This window comes from Papilio polytes, unplaced genomic scaffold, assembly GCF_000836215.1.
Source record: "Papilio polytes unplaced genomic scaffold, Ppol_1.0 DF823935.1, whole genome shotgun sequence".
NCBI classification, from domain to species: Eukaryota; Metazoa; Arthropoda; class Insecta; order Lepidoptera; family Papilionidae; genus Papilio; species Papilio polytes.
Genome location: NW_013525269.1, coordinates 1,940,929 through 1,967,339, shown reverse-complemented (window position 1 = coordinate 1,967,339; position 26,411 = coordinate 1,940,929). Strand labels below are relative to the sequence as shown.

General features: G+C 33.6%; 2 protein-coding genes across 3 annotated transcripts in view; both read left to right on the top strand.

Moving 5' to 3' along the window:
- Positions 1-1,459: 1,459 nt before the first annotated feature.
- LOC106101934 (peptidyl-prolyl cis-trans isomerase CWC27 homolog) lies at positions 1,460-8,289 on the top strand. Of its 2 annotated transcripts, XM_013281319.1 has the most exons (10): positions 1,468-1,670; positions 1,835-1,943; positions 2,112-2,212; positions 2,298-2,448; positions 3,287-3,476; positions 4,082-4,212; positions 4,553-4,793; positions 5,087-5,287; positions 7,463-7,582; positions 8,128-8,289. In XM_013281319.1, exons 1-10 carry the CDS (start codon positions 1,629-1,631, stop codon positions 8,273-8,275), a joined length of 1,434 nt encoding a protein of 477 aa, XP_013136773.1. In that variant the 5' UTR covers positions 1,468-1,628; the 3' UTR covers positions 8,276-8,289. The 2 variants fall into 2 exon arrangements, with proteins under 2 accessions (XP_013136772.1, XP_013136773.1); XM_013281318.1 differs by lacking the exons at positions 7,463-7,582; positions 8,128-8,289 and adding an exon at positions 5,441-6,664 and having other exon boundaries at positions 1,460-1,670.
- A 2,736-nt stretch (positions 8,290-11,025) lies between these two features.
- Positions 11,026-26,411, top strand: part of LOC106101798 — a 19,487-nt gene continuing 4,101 nt past the window's right edge. Inside the window, exons 1-11 of the mRNA XM_013281133.1 lie at positions 11,026-11,332; positions 13,447-13,579; positions 13,676-16,134; positions 22,238-22,376; positions 24,082-24,431; positions 24,524-24,886; positions 24,969-25,107; positions 25,184-25,335; positions 25,483-25,621; positions 25,818-25,999; positions 26,338-26,410. Of these exons, the coding sequence (XP_013136587.1) occupies positions 11,230-11,332; positions 13,447-13,579; positions 13,676-16,134; positions 22,238-22,376; positions 24,082-24,431; positions 24,524-24,886; positions 24,969-25,107; positions 25,184-25,335; positions 25,483-25,621; positions 25,818-25,999; positions 26,338-26,410 (4,232 nt within the window). The 5' untranslated portion in view covers positions 11,026-11,229. The remainder of the gene's footprint in view (positions 11,333-13,446; positions 13,580-13,675; positions 16,135-22,237; positions 22,377-24,081; positions 24,432-24,523; positions 24,887-24,968; positions 25,108-25,183; positions 25,336-25,482; positions 25,622-25,817; positions 26,000-26,337; position 26,411) is intronic.

Below are 26,411 nucleotides of genomic sequence, written 5' to 3'. Positions count from 1 at the left end.
ATTCGGAACCTTTAAGCTTGTGCGCCAGTGCGTAGGCTTTACTATGCTTTATAAGTCTCTTGGGATTCTTTGTATGTCATTTAAATGCCACACTTTCAAACATGCGAAGAACCACCACAAGTATAACGATATCTTCTAAATTAGTAATAGCAATAGTGACTACATACTTTATATGTATGAGATGTGCTTGTATTAATTTTTACACAAAGAAAAAAATAAAAATATTGTTATCATTAATTGTTTTAAATGGCTACTTTCTCCTAATTTTTTTGCAATTCTCTCTATCTTATCAATATTTTAAATGCGAGAGAGATTGTGGCCTAAACGGCTGCGCGTAAGACTAATTACTTCTAGTCATACCTATGTTATTATGTTTCTGTTTATTTTTTTAGCCTTTCATGTTTATTTTTTAATTAAGTTGCGAAGCTTTAGGTGTCGCACCTCCCTAAAGGTAACAAATAAGCGTAGTAAATCCTCCCCGAGGGTAGCGAGACAATAGCAGTCCATCCTAATTGAAACAGCAATAAAGCAGTGTCAGACCTTGGTTTCACAATTCTTTATACATTTTTATTACGTCTTTATTTTGGTACAAATTAATTTACACAAGATTCGGATCTATTTTCTTTGTTGCGGAAATGTAGTAGAATATGATCAAAATTTGATATTAACGGCTTCGAAAAACTACTAAAAGACTAAAGTAATTTACTTTTAGTAATTAAAAGTACGTACAGCTTTCTGGCATGTTTGCATATTTGTAATCTGAATATTATCTGGTAATTAAAAAAATTGTTCTATAAATCTGACAAGAAATGTACACTAAATAACAGTATCATATTCGTATCCTAAAACACGAATAAAATGCGCGGAAGCTACATATAAAAATAACTTTGAAATACTTTTGATATTGAACGCAGCGAAGCGGGTAATTCCTTCATGCGTAAAGTTAAGTTGAATTTTTATATATGAAGTTATTTAGAATTTTATATTTTCTGTTCCGTATTTGTTATATGAACTATCTATAATGTTATAAGGAATACTTGTTTAAAAACTGCTTAGTTCCATCGCACTTGATTCTTTGATTTCCTTTTGATTTGTAAAACATTTTTTAAAATCAGATCCCATTAACAGTTAAGGCATGGAAGCTATAGTTAATGTGATAACGGTAAAAAGGCGAGATTTGTGTATTAAGACGATTTCAAAGATATGAGAGATTGAAGGATTTAGGAAAATGTGAGAAAAGTGCAATCGCAAAGTGATACATTCATAAAATTTTAGCGAAATTAAGATCGTTTTACGTGTATCTTTTCTGTATTTCTATCCATTTCATGGAAATGTAGTAATTTTGCTGTGGAATAAAAAAAAATCATTTTCAGATTCCGAGAAGCGTTATTGTGATGTTACTGGAAAAAATAATGCGTTGAACAGACTATCGAAACAATTTTTGACAATGACAGTGACAAGTGCCAAAACGACAGCGAAATTTCTGTAATTTGGAAAATAGATGTTGCTAAAACCGATAAGGTTTTCGATTTAAATTGTTTAACTTGCGGGATTGGTTACATAACTAGAAATTGTATAGCAATGTTAAGTTAGTAAATATACTAGAAAAGATATAATTTCTTTACATAATGAGTAACATTTACATTCAAGAACCTCCTGCACTTGGAAAGGTAGATTTATTATAATAATTCCCACGAATTATAGTCAGTTAATCGATGAAAGCTATTTATTTAGCAACAAAATCTTCTTTAGCTATGTTTAATACTTTTGTATGTTTATAGTTTTCGTTTAAATTGTCATTATACAATGCTTTAACTAGATGTTAAAATTTTAGGTTCTTCTAAAGACGTCAGTCGGTGAAATAGATGTTGAGTTATGGACAAAAGAAGCACCGAAGGCTTGTCGAAATTTCATACAGTTATGTATGGAAGGATATTATAATGGTAATATATTTTGAAGTAATCTTTGTAACTGTCTAAGAAAAGGTTGTGGTTTGTGATGTAGACCAAAAAAAAAGTAATTAAACTGGTTAACAAAGATGGTGTTTCGTGAGGAGATATATACAATTCTTACGTGTGATTTAATAATTTCTTTATTAAATCATTTTTCAGGAACTATATTCCATAGAGTAGTGCCTGGGTTCATAGTGCAAGGTGGTGATCCCAATGGAGATGGCACTGGAGGTGAATCTATTTATGGAGAACCTTTTAAGGTAAACATAAAACTGGGTACCAAGTTTATTATTTTCTGTTATTATAATATTAACATTTTTAAAGTCAAATTATAACATATTACAGGATGAATTTCACTCTCGTCTTCGTTTTAATCGCCGAGGCCTGGTTGCTATGGCCAATGCAGGGAAAGATGACAATGGTTCACAATTCTTCTTCACTCTCGGTTCTACACCAGAGTTACAAAACAAGCATACAATATTTGGAAAAGTTACAGGTAAAATATAACCAGAAAGTGTGAAGAATGAACGTGGATCTCTACAAAAGAAGAGGAAGACCGATGAAAGTATGTATGGTTTGTGTGAAAGAGGATATGCTTAAGAAAGGAGTGGATTAAGATATGACGGCTGATAGAGATGTATGGAAGAGCAGCACATACTATGCCAACCCTCCAAAAGGGATAAGGACATGTTGATAATGATGACAGGTAAAATATAATTAAAAAGATATATACATAACAGATAATGTTACAAGAATGCATTGTAAATACTCATGAATATGTCAATTGGTATGTATTGTGTTTAGTTTTATGTTGATATTTTTATATTATAAGGTGACAAATGTGCAATTGCCTGATTGACAAGGCAAAGTGACCGCAGCCCAAAAACGTTTGCTAGTGTTAATGCATTGTCTATCTTTAATGGATGGAGGAAGAGATGGTCTTAAACTGAGTATTTACCCTTGCTATGTGTCTTTTCCACTATCAATTCTACTTTCCTTTCCTATCCTTTCCTTATAACAGAAAGGTGGAAAGGGAAAGGGATTGAAATTAGATTCAGTGGCATTTATATTTCCAATCCGGTAATAATAACGAAGTTACGGCTCGTGCTAAGGCTCCTGAGGGAGCCCTCGAGCTTGGTTACTCAAAAACGAGGTTTAGGCTAAGCGCCATCTGCGCTCAGCCACCTTAAGCCCAGTGAATCTATAAATGCCTCTCTCAAACAGTTGCCATTCAGACACAAAAAAATGGCATTTATATATATTTCCAATTAAGAATATAGTTGTCTCATATCCTTCAATTAATATCTAATAAATATTATTCTATTTAATTATAGGTGAGACAATATACAACATGCTGAAGTTGGCGGAAGGTCTTATTGGTCCCGATGAAAGACCAGACCATCCTCACAAGATAACCAGTACAACAGTATTGATCAATCCATTCACTGATATTGTACCAAGAGTTACAGCTGTTAAAATAGAAGAACCACCGAAAAAGAAGAAAAAGGAACGAGTTGGTGTCAAGTTAGTATGAGTATTCTGTTATTTATAATAGTGTCCATTCATTTAACTTAGCAAATTTTATGTTTGTTTGATGCGTGTTACTCAGTTTTAACATTTATCAATGTATATTTGTTTTATTTTTTTTTTGGAAAGGTAGGTTTTAATATTACAGTAGATTCATGGTGTCCTATGCTAAATTAATATTTGATATATGGATTGAATTTATATTTTTCATATAATATAGTTGAACTACCAACAAGCTTATGTTGATATTTAAATTGTATTTTAAAACTTGTTATGCTGTAGGTGGATGTTAGTGACTATTTATGGTTTAACAGATAAATCATAATATGCAAAAAAACATAAGTTATTTTTTTAAATTCTGTACTTATGAAATCGCAGGCAAAAGTTAGTTTTATGATAAAATGAAGTTCTGAATCTGAAGTTACAAAACTGCATTGTGAATATGTTATATGTGTTAATGTTTTATGTGATAAGAGAGGGTCCTGTCTCCTGAGACACAGTTGTATAATTACTTTAGGAGACAGAGCCCTAATGAATTTTGTAAAAATGTTTTTTTTTTTGTGCAATAGTTATTTTTATATTAATGAAAATCATTTATTCAGAAACTTTGGTCTGTTATCTTTTGGTGAAGAAGCGGAACAGGATGAGGATGAAGCTCAAGAGTACCGAGGGAAACCAAAATCGACACATGATTTACTTGAAGATCCAAAATTAAGCAAGAAGACTGCGGCTGGTAAGATTTTTACATTACAAATTGTTGATTTAATGTCATCTAGGGTAACAATACTATTTTTATACTTTGTTTTGTATTGTATTATCTGTGCCCTTTTAGTCAAATTCCTTTTTAAATCCCAATATGTGCAGTTTCAATATAAACAGACCATTTAAAACTAATTTAAAGAAAATGTTTGAATGAGATATCAAATAGTAATCAAAATTATAGACTTCATTCTTTATAGAGTGACATTTTCATTATTTACGAAAAAGAATTACCCTTTTAACAATTAATTTAAAAAATATTATTTAAGAGATTTTAAATAAAGTTATCATGTAAATTGAACATCTTTTTTTAGAATTAGAGTTAGAAGAGGAAAGTATGAAAGAAGAAATATCAAATAAAGATGTGGAGAAGAAAAAAGAAGAAACTGTTGCCGCAGTAAATAATATAAGAGATAAATTGAGCAGTAAAAAGAGAGGGAAAAGTCCTGATAATGAGAGTAATAAGAGAAAGAAAGAAGACAGTGATAAAGAGAGTAGTGCGGAAGAAGAATATTACTTAGGTAAAGAGAGAGACATGGAGCGGTTAAAGGAAAGGTAAGAAAGTTTCAGATATATTTTGAAATATTAATCATTCATTAATTACATGAGGTTTAAAAGGAGAGGTTCCAAAATATAAGGAGGAGGAAGTTGAATAAAATATATGTATTTATTTTCTACTAATGAAAATTTAATAAATTAATGTATTCCAAATTTTAGTATACATAATAAAGAATGTATGTCAGTTTAGTTCTGGAAGGAGGTAGAGGGTAGTCTAAAAACCTTTAAATTTTCACCTGTGCCAAAAAGTTGGTCTATGTGGCAGTTCTAATAGTAACTAATTATTTTAGGGATCGCATAAGAAATGAAATAAGACAGTTAAAGAAAGAAATTAAAGACACCAAAGAGGATAAGAACAAAGTAGAAGAATTGAAAGAAGATAAGAAAACTGAAAAATCAATAGAAGATAATGAAATGTATAAAAAATTTGTTGAGGAACAAGAGAAGTACAAAAAAATCAAAGAAAAAATCCCAAAGAAAGGTGCTGCTAGGTAAGTTTCTTATGTACTTCCTACTTTCTTTAATTTTTAAATTAATATTACTACATTCGTTCGATGTTTGTTTGAAATATAAAGAAGTGTAGTGGAAAAGTGAATTAACAGTAACATCAAAGAACACTCAAGAAAACATATACGTCTTTTCAGAAGCAGACGTACGAAATTCACTAGAAAAACTACAAGAAAAAAACCTTGGGTGAAGAATTTATATGAAAATCGTGACTATCCCGACAATTATACTGATCGCAAATTCTTAGAGGAACTGAGAAAGAATTTGTTCATCGAAAAAGTGACTTTAAAGCAAGCGGTGCAAGGTTCATTTCGGGTCGTTTTACGTTTGTGTTTGTGCGTTATGTATGCTGTACTGTACGTTTATATGTACAACAATTGGATACATACATACACAGTGATAAAATCATCAGTGGCGGTGTCAAGTGCGTGTTATATTTTATACGTGTTCTATGAAGGTAGTGATTTAGTGAGACATTTTAAAACCGTCCTTGTGTACTTAGTGATAGGGTATATTTTGTCTCCGATCTTGCATACTTTGACAGATACGGTGAGCACAGATACAATATACGCGTGGGCTGTCATAATGTTGTTAGTTCATTTAATATTTTTCGACTACGACGTGCCGGCGGCGCTAGTGTCGCAATCTTTATCAATAAATGCCGCGATATTTGCTTCAGTTTGTCTTGTATCAAGATTATCGACGCCTTTCGATGCGTTCATATTATTAACGGTGTCTGTGATATTTTTTGTATTAAGTCCACAATTATTCCAAGTATTTTTACATACGAGACTGTTTCTAGTTTTATTTTCTGTAGTTTTGTTTCTAACGTTGGTAGGACTTTATACGGTTTCGATTACTATTTTGTGTTATTTTGTTATGTTGGTAGTTGTAATAAGCGTGTATTGCCCTATAGCTTTTGTTAGGTGGCAGAAATACAAAGATAATAAATATGGGCCATGGGATGAGGCTGTTATTGAGGATTGTGACGATTTAGACGATTCTTTGTGTAGTTAGAAAAATATACAAGTCAAAAGAATTATAAAAATAAGTCGCAAATTTATTTCTTACAGATAATTTAATTTTGAGGGAAGTTATTAATAACTATGGGAGAATAAATTAGTCATAAAAACGTGGGGTTATAATAATTTGTGTGAAGATGTTAAAGAGGGCTCAAGCACTGTTTTTACCAATGTGTTCTGGTAGTAATGTACAAATGTTTTACGAATTATACATTTTATTTATATTTGTAAGTAGGTAAAACAAATTAATTTCCCACCATTGTTAGTTGAATTTTACAAATTATGTTTGTTTCATACAAATTTAATGCCAAATCGCTAGACAGTGCAAAAAACGGCTGTAAACGAAGTCAATTTTTCATCATTGATTGTATTTAAAATATTTGTTATTTTGTAAATCTATAATAAAATTTGAATAAGAAAGGCTTTTTCATTTAACTTTTCTTTTCACTAACTATCTAAGTGTGTTAATATTAATTTATTCAGTAATAAGTATATTTTCTTGCAAACAAAAGGAATAAATTTGTAAAAAATAAGAGAAAATAATTAAATCAATGTAAAATACTAATCATCATCTCCCCTGCCTTATCCTACTCCCGTAGGGTCGGCGCACCGGGTTTTCGTCCTCCAAAGCATTCTATCATCCGTCATCTGTCATCACTCCCTTCTTGATCATGTCACCTTTCACGCAATCCATCCATCTCTTTCTAGGTCTACCTCTACCGATGTACCCCTCCACATTCATAACTAATATCCTTCTTGTCACATGCGATTCATCCCTTCTCATAACATGCCCATACCACTCTAACCTTTTACTCCTTATTTTCTCAACCACTGGGGCTACTCTCAAACTTCCTCTAATATACTCATTTCGTATCTTATCCAATGTAAAATACTAATAATTTTATCTATACTAATATTATAAAGAGGAGATTTTATTTTTGCACGTGTTTAAATAACTCAAAAACTACTGAGCCAATTTAAAAAATTCTTTCACCATTAGAAAGATAATTTATCTGTGCGTAATATATACTCTATGTTCTTTTTTTTTTAAATTTCTCGCGGGCAAATTTGTCATAAAATTATTGGTAGTTTTAATATATCCATTTAAGAGTTTTTAGATTGTATGTGTTGTTTCAGGGAGGACTTTACATTGCAATTATTAGCTAAGTTTAAAAATAAACTTCACGCTATCAAGGAAAAAAGTCAACCAGAGAACGAACTTAAAGAGGATGACGAGAACTTTAATACACCCGATTGGTAAGATTGTGTTCTAGTAAAGTATAATTTTATTCTACCCAAGACTGTAAACATCGATTAGTTGAACTTTATTTTTTTTTCTTTTTCTACGAAAATCGAACAAAAAAGATTAAATTTTGCATTGAGTTTTAAACTAAATAATCTACGTATAATTTTTTAATTATAATATTTTTTACATGCTAGACGTTCACAGAAATATAATAAGAAATATGAAGTGTTGATTTTGTTTTAAATTTTATCGAATGATTTGCACATCTCGAGTTAATTACATAGCAGTTGCAGGTTGATGATCTCATATTAATTTTGATAATCTAGTTAAAATAAAAAACGCTTTATAAAAATCGAGTAACCAAAAATAATATTTTTTATTTCATAACTCTAGCTGTAATGATTTGAGAGATTTGGAATTATTAAAGTTTCAGTTTTGACATCGAGTAAAGCTAGTAAATTGTATTTCCTTCTCTCTCCCACTCTCTCTATCTCTTTCTATCTTGAACATTCTATATCTGTTTGTCGCTCTTTAATATAATTAATTTAAATACCAGGATGGGACATACGCTGCGTTTTGAAGACAAAGGCGCCGTGTTAGCGAAAGACGCGTCGACAAAAGGCGACGACTGGTTCGATATTTATGATCCTAGAAACCCTATTAACAAGAGGAAAAGGGAAAAGACGGATAAAAAAGCTAAATAAATAATATAAAATAATGTGTTGTTTTATTATTTAACCTTTAACACTAACTGCAATCTAAACACTATTCTAATTTCCATGATCCATTTAAAAATCAGTTTAGCTTAATTTTAATCCTTTTCACTTTCCACCCTTTTCTTATGAGGAAACGATGGGAAGGGAAAGTGGATTTGACGGCTGAGGATGCGCACAGAAAGGGGTAATGTCCTCTTTACGTACGTTTCATCCTCCTTCGATTAAGGGTAGGGAACGTATCTGCAATTGCGGATCTCTGGGCAGCGGTCGCTACGCCATTTGGGCGGATTCCTGTGTCCGCTTGTTCGTTTGCCACCTTGTAATGTAAAAAAAAATACTTGATCTAAGAAAGCTTTCATGTTAAATTAAATTAATAATAACCTTAAAGAAACTAACGCATTCTTAAATTAAGAATTTCCTACCGTTAAAAAACGTTTAAAACGATCAACGAGCCGTCACGTGGTCAATGAACTCAAAATTAATTCAAACTGAAATCAAGTAAAGGTGTTACAATACTTTGCGTTATCCTCAAACATTCAGACAATCAGGAGTCGTCGGTCAAAGTTTACGGGTCACTGTAACTGTAATTACTCTAGTGATGCCAAACATTTATCGATGTTATCTCAAATCTGTCTTAATTTTTTTAAGATCGATTATTGGTACTAAGGGGAGTAAGACTCCCGAACCTCAAGTCCACGTAAACGAGAAAATAAACGTAACGTAGCAGATAGTATATTTACGTGATTTCCTAATTCAACCGTTTTTTCACAGTTTGTTATAGTAGTCCTAGTCCTAGTTACCACCCTTTCTACCCTTTTTTTAAGAGGAAAGGATGGGAAGGAAAAGTGGATTTGGCGGCAGAGAAGATGCTTAGGGAGGGGAAATATCTTCTTTATGTGCGTTCAACCTTCGTCGATTAGGGCAGGCAATGCATCTGCAATTGCGGATGTATGGGTAGCGGTCACTTCCCCATTTAGCGGATTCATGTGGCTGCTTGCTCGTTTGCCACCATATAATATAAAAAAAAAGTTTTACAATAAAGTAACCTAGCAAGTAAGTATGTGCTAGGATGTTTTTATTTGTATTAAATCTTTAATATCGATAACACAGCATCCCGTCTCTCGATACGCACTTGTATTATTAAATTAATAATAAATTTCGCGCGATGCCGTCAGCCCACTGATCGGACGATAAACAAAACCGTACACGGCGGCTAATTATCTCATTCAACTTCTTACTCTTTGTGTTCAGTACGAAAAGAATAATATGGATACGACTAGATAGATATCAAAGTATGTTTCAAATGCTACATCACCTATATAAAACAAATCTCTGTTAAAAGGGTATCACTACCATTTATTATAATACGTCTGAAGAAGTTGAATATGAGTTACAGATTATTATTGGAGTTTTATAGACTAAGTTGTAGAAAGTTTAAGTAGAAATTATTCAAGTTTTATCAGTTGGTTCCCACATTTACGGTTAACTGTCCCTAACTATGATAGACGTAGACTAATACGCAATATATATTTATTTTTTTTGGGGAATATCCATATATTTCTATCGCAGCCGTACCTTAGTAATTTTCGTTGTTTAGTAATCTAAGGAGTTTCAGAATCTGTAACGTTCTAGCGGTGCCTTTCCAAAAGTTCGTGAGAAAGTGCCTGAATTTAGTGATTATTTCGCATTCTAAAGCAAACTTTTTATTTCACAAGACACACAATGAATGTTAGAAATGCACAAATATTCCCGTTATTATGTTAGGCGTTTTAAAATAAAAGTTGCAATGATATTTTTATTCATCTTAGTTAAAGAGTTACATACAAAATAGTTTGGTAAAATTAAGTATGTCACATAACAAGAGAGTTTTTCTCCATCGGAAACCGACGAAAATAAGAGAGTCTGTATTTCAAGTGCAGGCAAATTGCAATATCATATCTTTCAGAGAGAAAATAATTCTATCTTTACCTAAGTTTAAAGTCTACCATATTTTCTATTTTTATTACAAAGCATACATTGTTTGAAGCGATCATTATCTCTGGTATACGCAGCTTATTCAACATAAGTTGTATATTTTATCCGACCGATTTATGAGCTGCTATAAAACTAACAAGACTTAAAGACAATAAGAATTATTCCCATGTGTATATCTCATAATTAAGTGATCGCTATCTTATGAGTTTCCAATAAAAACGTTTATGAATCATGTCTAATTACGAGGTCTTTAAACTTTGTAAAGGTCCCTGGAATATTAACTATATTGTGGCCTCTCTACTATTCAGTGAGTTTTATATAACTTTGGGAAATGCAATGAGTTTTCTTCTTTCGTTATAGCCATGCAATGACAGCGCCCTCTGACGAAGAACAACGAAATTAGTAACTAGTATAGTAGGTCCTATTACAGTAGTTACTAATTTTGTTCTTGTCGTCTACCTACTTAGTAGTTGTTTTACTACTAAGAAGGTAGTAGAAGACGAATAGAGTTACCTGTCTCAATCTACCCTTGTTAAAAAGGCGTGAAAACTTGTACTATAAAAGCTTTAGTAAAAATGAGCAACCTTAGTCGAATGGTATTCAGTTTATCTTTGAATTGTAGGTACAAGTATATTGTCGGTCCGATTAACCAACCTAAAGGTTCACATGAGCCGCAAGGAAGTGTGCTCTGTCTACCGGAGCGAGACGCGAGTGGTCACACCCAACGAAGATTTGCAACCTCTGCGCCACAACATAACCAAAGTCAAAACTGAGTGGACGTCTTCATTGATCCTTGTTATAAAGTTCGTTGACAGTCCATGTCGTTTTGACATTGGCGGAACGTGTGGCGGGAATTTTGATGTTTGTGACATTTGGACTTTGTGTTTGACGTGCGTTTAAGTTTTAAATTTTTTTATTACATTATTCTTTTATTAAAAATGTTATGTTAGTTTAGTATAATAATCGCCATGTCGCTTAGAATGTTATACATATTAGCTGTATGCCCTGTGATACTTGTATCTGCAGTGCTTACTTTGACCATCGACTCGCAACTTGGAACCTCTGTTGAAGGTATATTTTTTACTTTTTTAAATAAGGTTAACGATACGCGACATATAAGATGTTCTGGTAGCAGGACAGGCTATTGATGATGTCTTCTGTAACGTAATCAGTCATGGCAAACTACTCTACTACATAACAAATCTAATAGTGTCAATAATCAGAAGGCAACGGTAGAAAAACGTTAGGATTTTTTAAAATAGGAGATAAGGAAGAGAAGAGAACTCGTAAGTCGATAACAAATATAGATACATAAAATAAATAAATAAAAATAAAAAAGCCTTTTATTTCCAGCAACTTAATTACATACATTACAATAGATATTACAATGTTTCTTTTAAATGGCTACTTAGACATTTCAAATTTAAAAAAAAAATATATAAAATATAGATACATATATTAATATAATTCCAAATTCTAGACACTATTTTACGGTATTTTTGTGTAGCAAAGATATATCTTCTGCGAGTAAACTATACAAAAACAACATATACAATGGGCGTCGCCAGTTGATAATCTAGGCTAGCTAGGCAACTACCATTAGTATGGTTATTGAAGATAGTTTTTATATTAGTATTAACTTACTCTGTAGAGTAAAGATATTACTCTTTAGAGGGGGAGGTGCAGCTAGCATAGCACCTACTGCCGTCCCCTAGTGACGACTACGCTATATGCATATATGCCTGCAATCCTTACTATTTCTACATTTACAGCCAAGTAATTTCGTTTTAGGAAACTTAAACACAATCATTTAGCATAGTATAGAGTATGGGTACTTCTTCGGGTAATCTCTCATAAGCTATCGGCCTATCTTTGTTTTTTTTTTTGTTTGTTTTAATCGTAATTAAACTATAACGCATTGTTGACCGAACTTGCTCTCTGCTCGTCTGACCTCTATATTTACTAGGATGTTATTTTAAAGGACGAAGTAGTTAGTCATCATTATTAATAATGTTATTGCTGACTTCAATGTGACGTCACTTCCTCGGCGTGTTACGGATCAAATCTTAATAATAATGATTGATGTTTCTGGTCATTTTTTTTTGCTCGTATTAATTGTCTCGAACAAAGATTTAGTTAATAACACAGCTTATATTATTGCAAAATTTAAAAAATAATAACATTTGCTTACGGTTTGGTCATATGATTTAAAGTTTTTTTTTATTATTTTTTGTTACGACTGTTGCTTCCTTTGTACGAATCTTACAAAAATTCTTTTGAATGTGTTAATATTTAACGCGTGTTAACATTATAAAATACTAGCTTTCGCCACCTATTATGTCTGTGTGGAATTAAACAAAACAAAAGTAATAAGCTTATATGTTCTTCTAAACTATCCTTTAAATTTATGCCAAATTTCATCGAGATTCGTTCAGAAGGCTATAAACTCTAACAAATATCCATCTATCTAAACTTTCGCATTTATAATATTAGTACGAAGTAAGATTAGCAAGATTATTTATATTGTAAGCTGTTATTTTAATATTATTAAATGGCTAGCTGAGTTTCCTGATGGACGATGAATGCATTCTACTAACAGGTTTTACCTAGGATTGTAACTGTACAGCATATAAATCCTTACGCAGTGTATAAATTACTATATATAACATTTATAAGAAAATTGCTGGTTGAAATCTTTATTGGTAATCTTTACGCTTTACCGTAAGACGCAGGACTTAACGAGTTAATTGAATTTTTATATCAAAACCAGTTTTATTCCAAGTACAGATTAAAAATAACGGCATATGATTCAGCTCCGTCTCAAGATTGTTTTATTTAAATTTATTAGACTTTGAGTTGCCCAACTTGAGTGTAACATTGTTCGAACGATGTGAACCAAATATCTTTGGATTAAATAATGAAATGTGACATTGAGTATTGTAACTTAATATCAAATATTAAGCACAAAGTAGGCCTTTAGTGGCTAATTATTTTGTAGCACATACCTAGCCTTAATTGGAAATGGGTAGTTATATTATTATTTTTATTGTGTACAAAATTAACAAACACAATCAAGTAGGAACCTAATTATAATATTTTCAAAGACGACTTTCTGTACATTTTTCGTTAATTACATAACTAACGTTTCGGCGACACTTTTAAAGTGGTTTATTTGTATTTTCCAGATTGCTTCGAGCGTATCTCAATAGGTGAACAGTTGCCACGCGACGCCATCTATCGAAACATCTCGGAACTAACAACTAAAGAATGTGAACAAATCTGCAAGCAAGACAAACAATGCCAATCTTACGACTATGGGTGAGTAGTCTCTTTGTATGCCGCATGGTGGCGATATTCATGGTTTTAATTCTTAGAATTGTAACAAGATTTGATGATTATGTATTTTTCTTCTAGGATTGGAGCGAAAGGCAATGCTACGTGTAACCTCAGCACGTTAAGCGAAAAAGAAATAAAAGATAAAAGTGTTCTTCGACGAAATCCTGACTATGACGTTTATATTCGAAGATTTCAATGTGAACAGTCACCACCGACTCCAATACAAGCTGAATTTGATGATCCTGATGGGTTACTACATCGACCAACATTTAAACCAGCCAGTGATCCTAAAAAGCCTTTATCGGACGAAGTGTTAGATGATTTAGGGTCTTACAGTACTGACACGAAAAAACCAGCATACAATAATGAAAGACCCGATGATTACGATAATTCAAAACCAGACTACGATAGTCCGCCAAGTTATGGAATGCACAAACCTCAAGGTGTTCCGTATCCAATGGAGAATCCACAAAATAATATGTCAAATACAAGACCTGATCCATATGACGTGCTGCAATTTCAAGACCAGTACGGAAGACCACGACCTCAAACTTGGAGACCAGAGGAAATGTATGGCCACAGACCGGACGATTATGGTCCTGACCCGTATAGACCTGAAATACCACAGTATCAATACATAATTAGACCAAACAGAAGACCACAGAATGATAATGGTTATGGAAATAAACCTGATTACACTGGTAGACCTGACTCTTATGGACAAAGTATTCCTTCTACACTTGACAGACCTTACAAACCAACAAAACCCAGTAATGCCTACCCCTCAAGACCAAATGACAAGCCAAATTATAGTTATAACAGTCAATATGCTAGCAATTATGGTAGCCAGTATCATGATAATTCTATTTACTTAGAAATATATGATCCACCTCGAACGTATAAGCCACCAATTAAACCAAATAGACCAGGGTATGGTGTCAATCAAGGAGACTATGAATACGGACATCTTGGATATGGTTATGACACATTTTCTAGTCAAAATTCATATTCACATTCACAAAATAGTCAGTCGCAGTATTATGGATCAGGTGTTATTACCCAAGGTAACAATTATCGACCTGATCCAGAATATTCCAGCAAACCCACTAAACCGTATGACATACAAGACGGTGGCTATGGTTCCCAATCTTCAACTAATCATAATAATGGTGGCTATGGATTACAATCAACATCAAAACCTAAACCTAACAAAAAACCAAGTTACGGTGGTGGTTACGGTTCACAAGGTGCCACAGACAATTATGGCAGTTCTGGCTATGGTTCTGGAGGCAGCGGCTATTACAGTAGTAGCCAGTCATTTGTCGGCAGCGAGAATTATGAAAGTAGTAGTCAAAGCTATTACGGCAGCCACGTACAAAATGAAAAACCTCATAATAATCACGAATACGGAGGTAATAGCCAAAGTAGTCAGGGACCTTACGGTGGAAGTAGTCAAACATCAAACAAAAAACCTTATGAAGGACAAGGATATGGTAGTACGAATCAAAACTACGGCGCAGATCTAGGTTTATATGGTTCTAGCAGCAATGGTTATGGTAGCGGTCAGCAAACAAACAGGCCATACGGCGGTAGTCAAGGTACAAGTAGTTACTATGGAAGTAGCCAAGGTTCTTATTCAGATAAGTATGCTAGTCATCATGAATATGGAAGTAGCAATCATCACAAACCAGATTACAATGATGGATCTTCAAATGACAAACCATACACAAGTAGTTCAGGATATGGTGGTAGTCATAGTAACCAAGGTGCATATGGTGAAAGTCATTCTAGTAACAGACCATACGGGGGTGATACTTCAAGCAGTAGTTACGGATCAAGTAAACCACAAGGCAGTAATTCTGTGTATGGAAATAATAACAAAAAACCCTCAGAAGGTACCTCTTACGGAGATGGATACGAAAGTTCTAGTGGATACAATAGCAACCAAGCTTCATATGGCGGTAGTCAATATGGAAGTAGTCAAGGATATGGTGGTCAAAACACTTATGAAGGTAATTCGTATGGAGGAAGCCATTCTAATAAGCCTTATGGTGGTAGTTCTTCAAATAAGCCTTATGGATCAAACGAAGGATCCAACGGTTACGGTACTACCAGTGGTGGTTACGGTAGTTCTGGTTACGACAACTCGGCCTACGGAGACCAGTCTTATAGCTCAGGTTACACTGGTCGTCCGTCATACAAACCTGGGCGACCTTCAAGTAGCCACTCTTACACCAGTCAACATAACTCTCAATATGAATCTCAAAGTTCATTCGAATCCAGTTCGAGTTATAACAGACCAATTGATAATGGTGGCTATCGTAAACCTAGTAACCAATCAAGTTACGGCGTTGGTTATGATCCCGATAGACCTGATGTGAAACCAGTTTATGAATATGAGATAGATCGACCAGGTGAGATGCCGAGTTACGGGAAACCTAATGGGGATGTCGTTACTACAAGACCTGTGGCTGTTGGTGATTACGGAGGCAAGCCCCAGTACGGACGAGATCCTGGCGGAGAAACATCATATAAAGGTATGTGAAAATTTCTTTAACAGAGATTAAGATCAGATTATTATAATTATAAGTCATTAAAATATTCCTAAGAAATTGAATAGTTTTAAAAGATATACTTTATTGTTAATTCCATCTTTTTGGGTGAACCAAAGAAGTTGAAAGTAAAACATGTTGATGTTGGATGGCTTTAAAGCTGAGATTTTATGCATGTGACGTGTGGAAACGACGCACGAGACTTAAAAAATCAAGTTTGTATGTGAACATTTGCAGCATGCAGGACATACTCGTATTGTGAAAGGAGGTATAAGTAATATATTACGAGTCGTAATTATCTGCAATATAGCCAGATGTCGCGAGGAGAAATGTACAAACAACAGTTATTAATTATGCAAGAATGCAGCGCTGTCTTCCTTGTGCACTTTCTATATTGGATACTACTTCATTATTAAATATATAAATATAATTACATCTTATTGGTCTAAACTTTATGAGTGTCTATTTAAGAGCATGAAAGGAGAATACATGTGGCAGAAATGCGAAAGTTAAGATGGATGTGTGCGGTCACACAATGGATAAGATACGAAATGAGTATAGAGTAAGTGTAAAATGCAATGAGAGTAGAGAGTAAGCCTAAAAGTAGCCTCAGTGATAGAGAAGGTATGGAGTAAAAGGTGAGTACGGTATGGGCTTGCTATGAGGAGGGATAAATCACAGGTCACGAGGAGAACTTTATTATGAGCGTGGAGGTTCACCGGTAGAAGTAGACCTAGAAAGAGATGAATATATTACGTGAAAGGTTACATGATCAAGAAGAGACTGATGACTGAGATGTAGTCATTTGGACGAGAACTCGGTGCGCCGACTCTCGGGGAGTAGGATAAAGTAGGGAAGATAACGGTGATCTTATTGGTCTAAAATTGTAGAGAATCTCGAAGCTTTCAATTACATTGTCGAAATTGTCGAGAATCAGTTATCAATTAAGTAAGCAAGCAACGGACATCAACGCAAAAAGTATTATTTAACAAAAATAAAATGAGAAATGACTACTCGGGAACATTTTCTGCTCTTTATAAAGTCAGGGTCTATCACTAAATATGTGACGATAACATGAAAATTACAGCTGTTTACTATTTAAACTATTGTTTAATGGATTAACCTTCATAATCCACGCCTATATTAAGCTCAGCTTCCATGTTGTTAAGGTCATGCCCTGCGGTCACCAGACGGACATATTATAATGTAAATGAATTGTTATTTCACACAAATGATTGTGATGCGTTAAATTCTGAAACAAAAACGTGAGGTTGATGAATTATGATCGCAATCGGTAAGCGTTGACTTCATTTTACTGTATAATGTCAAATTTTATTTTGTTTCCGTGGTAGGATGGAATTTAAAATTTAATTTAATTCAAAAAGGGAGTGATGACTGAGATGACGTATGATAGAGTTATGTGGAGGACAAAAACCTGTTGCGCCAACGGGATTAGAATAAGGAGGACTATGATGATGATGATGATGGTAGGATACAATTTAAAAATTTCATTATAACATATACTAGAGAAATTTGTATGCTTATATTTTTTCTGTTAGATAGAAAGGTAATGTTTTCCGGATATATGAATGCATTTTGTATTCCATTGTCACAACTTTAATACAGAGTGCAGTATAAGATTGTCCGCCTAATTTTAAAAATAAGATGTCACCTTACTATTTTGATAAATGTAAAAGTTTCGATAGATGTATGGTCTCCAGATCATCACAACAAATTTAGCTGAAATTTGGTTATAGAACATAGTCTGGAATAACGCATAGGCTAGTAATAAAGTTTATCTTTAATTCCGCGGACGACTCGCGGGTAACAGCTAATTAAGAGTCATAAATCTTTATATATATAAATCTTTTTGTAGGTAAAGTTAATCGGTTTAATTCCTTTTAAAATAATAATTACTTGTTATACAAATGTTTATAATAAAATACTTAACTCACCCTTTAGTATATCTGTAACCTAGTTTATAGCCATTTTGTTTACATCTAAAATTGTCACGCTCAAAGTCGCAACTACGAGGCGTGATGGTCATAGATGCGGTATATTGTTCCAGTAAACCTCAGTCAATTGACCCTGCATAATAATTTATGTTCCAATTAACAATAGGGGTCAAAATGCAGAAACGCGGTAGTCACAACTAAAAACAGATCTAAGGACTTTAATCTTCAGCTTTTATGCGAGTTAAACAAAAGTGTCAGTGTTGTTCAAAATTTTTTACCCACCGTAATGGCTGTATAATGGAAGGTCCAAACAATTCAGCTCGAGCCTACCGTTTACGATTTACTTGTTAAATTATATATGGTCCAAGTTACAAGTATACACTGGTTTTAAGAGTTACAATTTAATGTTAAAAATTTACGAAGTTAGCTAAGAAATCGAAAAGTCTTGATAAAAACTGTACTTCTAATATCTTTAAGAGTGAAGTAAGATGGAGGAGACTGATAGGAGTCAGCAATATCCTCTTTATGTGCGTCTTCTCCATCGATTAAGTGTAGGCAACACATCTGCAATTGCGGATGTCTATTAGCAGCGGTTGCTTTTCCATTTTGGCGGATTCAGGTGGTTGCTTGCCCTTTTTAAAATAAAGTATACTTTGTAGCAAAAGTTTAGGGTCTTGTTTAAAACAAGTTATTAATTGCATTAAAAGACCGTGCGATGTTACTCAAATAAGGTCCATTTTATGGTTAAGTGTCCCTTAATACACCTAGGAACGGTCTTACTTACCGGTAAAGTGTGATGCGTCAATGATACGTAGTATACTCTTGTACTCTGTACTCTGTACTCTGTACTCTGTACTCTTGTAACTTAGTACATTCTTCGTAGATACCGATCTAGTATCTTAGGATCTTTAAATCATTGTGTACGAAAACTTATTGTTGAAGTTATATCATACTCATGTACCTATTTGTGGGCGGCCTTCGCTATTATGCATTATGTTTTATTGAGGTTTTATCTCATTTGAAAAGATCGTTTGATTTTTTCAACAATTGTAATGTACTTAATGTGGGTGAATTGTGTCAAATTGTCAACGATGATAGGTATAGTTGAGATTTTATTAACCACTTTGAAACTACGGTGAGAAATATTTTAGTTTAATGATTGCAAAATAATGGTGTTGTTGGTGTACATCTATACTATTATAATAAAGCGTAAATACACTTCTTTGTTGCCTAAGATGTCAGCAATTACATCAAATTTTTGAATAATTATTTTTTAATAAAAAGCCCTACACTTACGCCACGATTCAGGCTATATATTTTTACGCTATTAAACTTAGGGGGTAAATAGTTTGAAAATAAAGTGGGAAAGAGACCATAAGTTGCTGCCATCAAGGAAGCAAGATTGTCAAGGATTGTCATGTCATGTCATGTCATTTTGACATTTGCTATTGTTAATTTGACAAATGTAAACAATAAAATAAAATTTTCATAATTTCATGCTGGTGAAGCCGCACGGAAACAGCTAATCGTTGATATTTTAGAACTTTGGAACTGTTTATCTGAAATTATAGTATTTTTGTTAATAAAAAAAAAACGATAAACCCAATCAATAGATGACTATTGACTATGCAATCACAGAGAGAATCTTTCTAACAATGCAACAGAATTAAATATCATTATATAGGTAACTAAACAATAGTTACCTGAGTAATGAATAATAAAATTTTGTACGTCTGTCGGAACTTAGTGAATTAGGAGAAGAGTATAGAGACAGCTTCCTTTTAAAAGTTTGAACACAAAAGGGTACATAGTTACTTGTTAAAAAATTGAATAAAGATTTCCTGTTTCCGTGAACAAGGAATTAATATTTCACTGTTAAAGTATCTCAATTGTTTTAGTGAATTGAGTCAGAGTTTTTTGCATAATGATGTCATTGCATTGGTTCCCCTTATGAAAAATTTGTAGATAAATCTTCGCGATTTGCCATTGTGTTAACAACCTTGGACCGAGAAACAACGCTCTGATGGTTTTAGGAACCGTCCCTTCTGTAACTTTGGTTTCTAAAGTTTGAATTAAGTTCTAGTTTCTTGTAAAAATCCGACAGCAAGAATACGATATAAATTAATATATTTTTAACGAATACTCTTAATAGACTAAATATAAAGGTAATAAATAAGAAATCGACAAGTAAAGGAACCTGAAACTATTGCTTAATTATTTTTTTTTAATAAAAATATGCGATGATTATCATCGAAAGTCGTTGCGAACATAGATATACTTTTTTTAAAGATTTTTCGGAAAAAATGGACAAATTCATAAACATATTACCTTGCTATGTAATTATTTCCTGTGAGGTATAATCATTATATTATTTTAGGATGACCAAGGTTATGCCGCGTTCTATTGTTTTATGTTATTACAGTTTTTTTTTTACTTAAATATACATTAGGCTTAAAATGTTCGTTTTGTAAAATAGAACCAAATTTATATAAAGCAACAATTAAATTGCATTGTTATTTATTAATTTTTCAGAAATTAATTTTAATTTTTGTAATCAATAAATAAGTAAGCATTTGCTACAAAACGTAAACGCGTGTACGTTATTTTCACATGCAAGCTACAATGGTCGGATATATTGAGGTTTTGCCGCGAATAAATCTATTTTTTTACAGACAATAGGGCGAGTGCCGGGGTTATCAGGTGTAATCAATGTGACGTTAACTTTGTGTGGACATTCCAATTATAATTTTTTTTGCAAATTAATAAAAATAAATGTCATAATTAATTAGAAACCTGGAGCAAGTTAGATATGGATTAAAAAAAGGTTAAAATCAATGTTTAGATAGATAAAACTGTATGACATATAAAAAGAAACAAACCGCTTATGTCGGTCAATGTACTTTATTCTTTTATTATTTTTCTGATATTTTAGACAATGTTTTCCTTAGAACGGTATTTTATTGTACTGTGACACTTTAAAAGAGCTGTTCAAAAACAACAGTACCAGTTATAGACACTTCTGCAAGGTTTTAATCTTGTGTAGGAGTTAAGTTTACTAACGTAATCTAGTAGTTTTAATAATCCCGTTTATTTAGGGCGGATTATCCATGTTATGTTTTCATCAGAATTGCATTCGCATATAAACTTATGTCAGACAATACTTCTGTTCAGTCGCGATATGTTACGCGCTGTAACTTCACTGACCCACATACGGATCATAAAAAAATGTAAAAAAGTGAAAATGATATATTAATCGAAAAATAATTATTTTTTATCTGTGTTAGAAGTATTAAAATTTGAAATGAAAACTTTTAATTTATGTGATGTTATTTTTGTAGTTTTGAATTATGATATCAAAGTGCAGTGAAAATGAACGTGTGGACATTTATTATTGTTTGTTTGTGGGCACATAATATAGTTGGTTCAAGGGTTATTGTTGTGGAAAACGCACCAAGTAGGTATTATTAAAATGCCATTTATTGATTCCTCATTAGACTGAGAAGGCCCGTAAAACTTAGGAATAATACTCAGAGCCATTTAACAGTCTGCCTTCGTGTAAATTTCTGATACCAAATTCAAACTTCAGGGTTTTCCTTCGTGATCATATAATGATTTAAACTTTAAAATATGTGTTTAATTTGCTTAGAAACTTTTTTATTGTTGGTCTAAATTATTTGTCATTGATTTATTGATTTTTATAATGATTGCAGTGTCAGCGATATATAAAAATGTGTCACATAATTTTAACATATGTCGTTTATTCACTTTATGTTTCCAGTCATAAAAAATATGCAATCTTAACAACTTTAATAGTAGTAACTACTCGTACACTCTATTTGTACCTTGTTAAAGATTTTAATAATCACTTAGTGTATAACAAACGATTCGCTTGCCATTGTCATATTAAAGTTAGTAAATAAATGCGTAATTCTGGGAGAAGTCTATTAAAATGTACGTATTTTTTAAGAAGATAAAACTGGTCAACGCGTAGAAAAATATTTATAATTAAATATGATATTACATAGATAAATAGTAATCGTTGTGTTTGGTAATGCCATAAAATGAACATTTGGATACGACCCAAGGACTTGAGACTAGATAGTTAAAAAAAATATATTTTCTTTTATCACCAGCATGTTTCCGCCGAGTTCTGGCGGGAAAACGCACCTTAAGGAGTCATGTCAGACGCGTCGTGAACTGCGAGCGGCTGGAGGATTGTCAGAGAGAATGCGCCATCGAGAGACGTTTCCACTGCGAGAGCTTTAATTACAGGTTAGTATAATTTAATTTTAGTTGTTTAGTAAATGCCGCATTTCAATCCGTTAATCGCTCAGGCAGTTCCTTAGTGTAGATTTAGAGGCAATTAATGACAACTCGAAGATATCGTGTATAGTGTGTGTAAATAAGTGCATAATTTTAATTTATAGAAGAAAATATGCGTCAATGGGCACCTCCGTGTTGTCGCCTTTTACTCTTATGCAAAAATTCGTAATTTAAAATTTGAAATCAGTTAGTTAATTTAATTAAATAATGAAATATGGTTATTTTGTGCAACGTATTCTTGTGTCCACGGTGATTTAAAACAATAATAAAGTTTTATGACCATATTTTTATGTGTTAACACTCCCACGAAGTTTTCGCATGATTGTTGTCGGTTTCCTGATGTTGAGGCTTTGGCGGCCGTAATTCTGAGTAAAATTACTTGACCCTTACTGCCATTATTTTTAGACTAAGGTGCCGACTGACCGAAGATACGCGTTGTAATATAATATATTATGGTTAGTGAGTACGCACCCTTACAATTAAAACTTTTGATTTAATCTGAAACTTAAGTTAAGATACATTACGCTTTCACGTTTAAGAAATAACTTTAGGGGTCAGTACATGTATGAAAGTCTAAGAGAAAGCTGTAAATAACTTAAGGTCAATAATTATTTACGACAAATTGTGCTTTCAGTTTAAAGATATCTCTGACTGGGTCCGATTAGTGTTAAAACATTAGTTACTTTTACCTTTGAAGATGTCTAGTACATCATCGTACGTGTGTACCTAATTATAGAATGCAGTACATTGCGTGATATGTTCGCCAAAAGAGATGTACCCGCGGAATGGCCGACGGCCTCGGCGCAATCAGCACTAAACATCTGCATTGTTGTCGTACGTACCGCCCTGCCGCGTCACCTTGCGTATACTACTGCTGCAGGGACGGACTTAGGTTATGATTAATATGCCGTCATAATTAAATATTTATCTCTTATTAACATCATCTGAATTAAACGAAGATTGAAATAACTACAAATCCTGGTGAGGAACATCTATAAATTAAAATTAGCATGTCATTGTTACAATACGGCAGTTATATGTTTTTAAATACCAGTAGATTTTTGTTAATTTACTAAAATTTCCTTTAGCCGTTTAAGCTCTAGGCTTCTGCTGGGATATGGTTCATGATCGAATCGCGGAATTCGAACTCTTGACCGCAATATTGTCCGTACTCCAAACCTTATTATTATTGAAGCTTTAGCATTATCAAATATTTACAACAAATATCCGATTTAATAAAAATAGCACCACTATAAGTTGATGGTATAAAAAAATGTTTAAATTATAAGCCTAGTCCGTCCCTGTGAAATAGGTAGTTAGTTACATGCAACTAGTCATTTGCATGAAGATGAGATAAATATCTGCGTACAGCGTAGCAGTGGCCTAAATATGTGTGACTATGATTTAGGTCGTGCTCAAGGTTTTGTTAATGACGTCATTACTAGCCTAAATAATTAGTTACATATTCTATTTTACAATATCAAGGTTTTATAAATTTTACAGCCTCATTCATTGAGGTTTAATGGTACCTCAGCTTAGTTGTGATTTCTCTAATAAATACTACAGTGCGAGTCTATCTTAATAGCAGATTATCGACCCTGAGTATCATAAGTGTGGTAAGACATACATATAAATTAATAGCTACGTTTTACAGATTGGATCCAGCTTTCCGTGGTAAAGGTCTGTGCGAGTTAATGACAAAACCAATCGAAGCCTTCGATCTTCAACGAGACTTTGTTGAAGACAAAGATTATGATTTCTACGAACTAGATCGGAATAGCTTGGAACCTAACTGCCCAGATACTCTCAGAGGCCCGGGTCTTTTACATTCGGGTTTTTTATCCAATAAGAGGCCTGGCCAGGATGTTGATAGATGGAAAGATAGAATAGACTGGTACGATCGAAGTTCTCAAAGTGAATATGAAAGACATTACAACGAAAGGAGAAGAGTAGTTAATTCTAATAGAAGATATCAAAACGAGGTTTATGTACCTTACCAGATAGGTGAGCAATGTTTGTTAAAATTATTTATGTTGTGTGTTCGAATTTTTAGTTAGTCTTGGCATTCACAAACAATAAAATTGTCTTATTTCTAGGAGTAAGTCGCAGTGAAGAACCTGAAAGTTGGGGACAACATAACGGAGCCTACGGAGGACATAATTACTATAAAGATAAAACCGACTATAGAAAATCATACAACCATTGGCAAATATCAGACGAAGCTCACCGGTCAAATTACTACGGTGTTAAATCCCATAGCGTTAACTCTGATTTCAATTATAACAATTTATGGAAAAACAGTGGTTGGGAGAATCATGGTTACGGATATGGTGCTTGGAAAAGAGGAAGATGGAATAATTCATGGAACGGCTATGACTATGGAGAAGCGGGGCATTACAAACATAATAATCCTCCTGTTTATTACGAGTTGGATAGAATAGACGGACCACCAGCTAAAGGTACGATATAAATAATAGGCAAAAATATACAGGTAATTATATTACCACTAGATATAAATATTACATAATTTATTACCGACAGATTGTTCGTCACGGCGTCGTCCTGGGATGTCACTAGGTTCCGGCGCGATTAGAAGATCTCTGTTTGCTCGTAACGTGGTCGAATGTGAAGCCGCTTGTTTTGGGGAAAAGGAATTTAAATGTGTTTCCTACAGTTATAGGTATTTATTTCTAGATTATCAATGAATTTCGTTGTCCCTGAAATATAACAATAGCTATATCCACTTTTTTTAACAGATATTCAAGCGGCCGTGGTTCTGATAATTGTTTCCTGAGTGAGCGTCCCTACAGAGGTCTGGACATGTCAGCTGATAGCGACTCGGATGTGTACGCTATGCCGCAGGATCAGGGTTGTGCTACTGTTAGCAGGACGCCTTGGGTGGAGAGCGGTAAGATAACAGCTTGCTGACATTTCGATGACTAGACCTTTTCCATTGTTTTTTTGTTGTACATAGCCATCTAACCATAGTTTACACAGGATCATGTATCTGTCTTCATGTTGATCGTTATATTACATTGTTAGTTCTGTTTGTTAGAGTGTTTCTGGCACGTGCGGTCTGACTCGGCCGTGTCAGGCAGTGCGGCGCGCACTTCGCTCACGGTGACGGGGCTGGGCGCCTGCGAAGCGGAGTGTATTCGTGCGCATGCCTTCTTTTGCAGAGGTTTTAGCTTCAGGTGCAATATTACTAATAATATATTTACCCGAAGTAATAGGAGACTCTCTTTGTTAGAGGTCGAGACCCATTTTGTACCATTCTAGTAAATTAGAAGGATGATGGTTGATGTTACATTTTCGGAACGCAACTTCAATCATATTCTAGGTATTTAAATAACATTAGTTTATCTTATCTTATCTTATCGAACATTTTAGATTCGATTCTCCAACGATAGGGGATGATTTGGAGAATTGTATTTTGACGTCATCCCCGCCTACGTCATTGGAGATTGGGCACGGACTGCGCACTACGTCGGGACACGAACTATACGCCAGGGGGAACTACGGCCGCGGGTGCGAACCCGCTCTTTATGATGATGTGCAGCATAAAGATACTGGTAAAATTTTTTAAAGTTTTAATTCAAATAGGTTTACATTTAGAATATAAAATAGTCTACTCTATATAATGGCATACTTTGCAATATAAAAGGGAAAACATGTAAAACACTTCGTTTAATCTGACCAATGAGGTAATATCATACGCCGATCCTTTTATAGTTAGTCTATATGCTTTTAGTACAAAAACATCAATTTAATAGATACCTATGTATGTAGGTCACATTAAAAACTGTGATACGCTTGTTGTTTCACCATAATTTTTAGATTTTGTTAAATGTTTTCTTGTCTATTTAACATGAATTAACCAATAATGAATTCATCAACGATATGATTACAGAGTGTTTCTTAAAGTACGACAACGCCGCCAAGCTGAAGGGCACGGCGGTGCGCGGTCTGGCGAGAGTGAAAGAC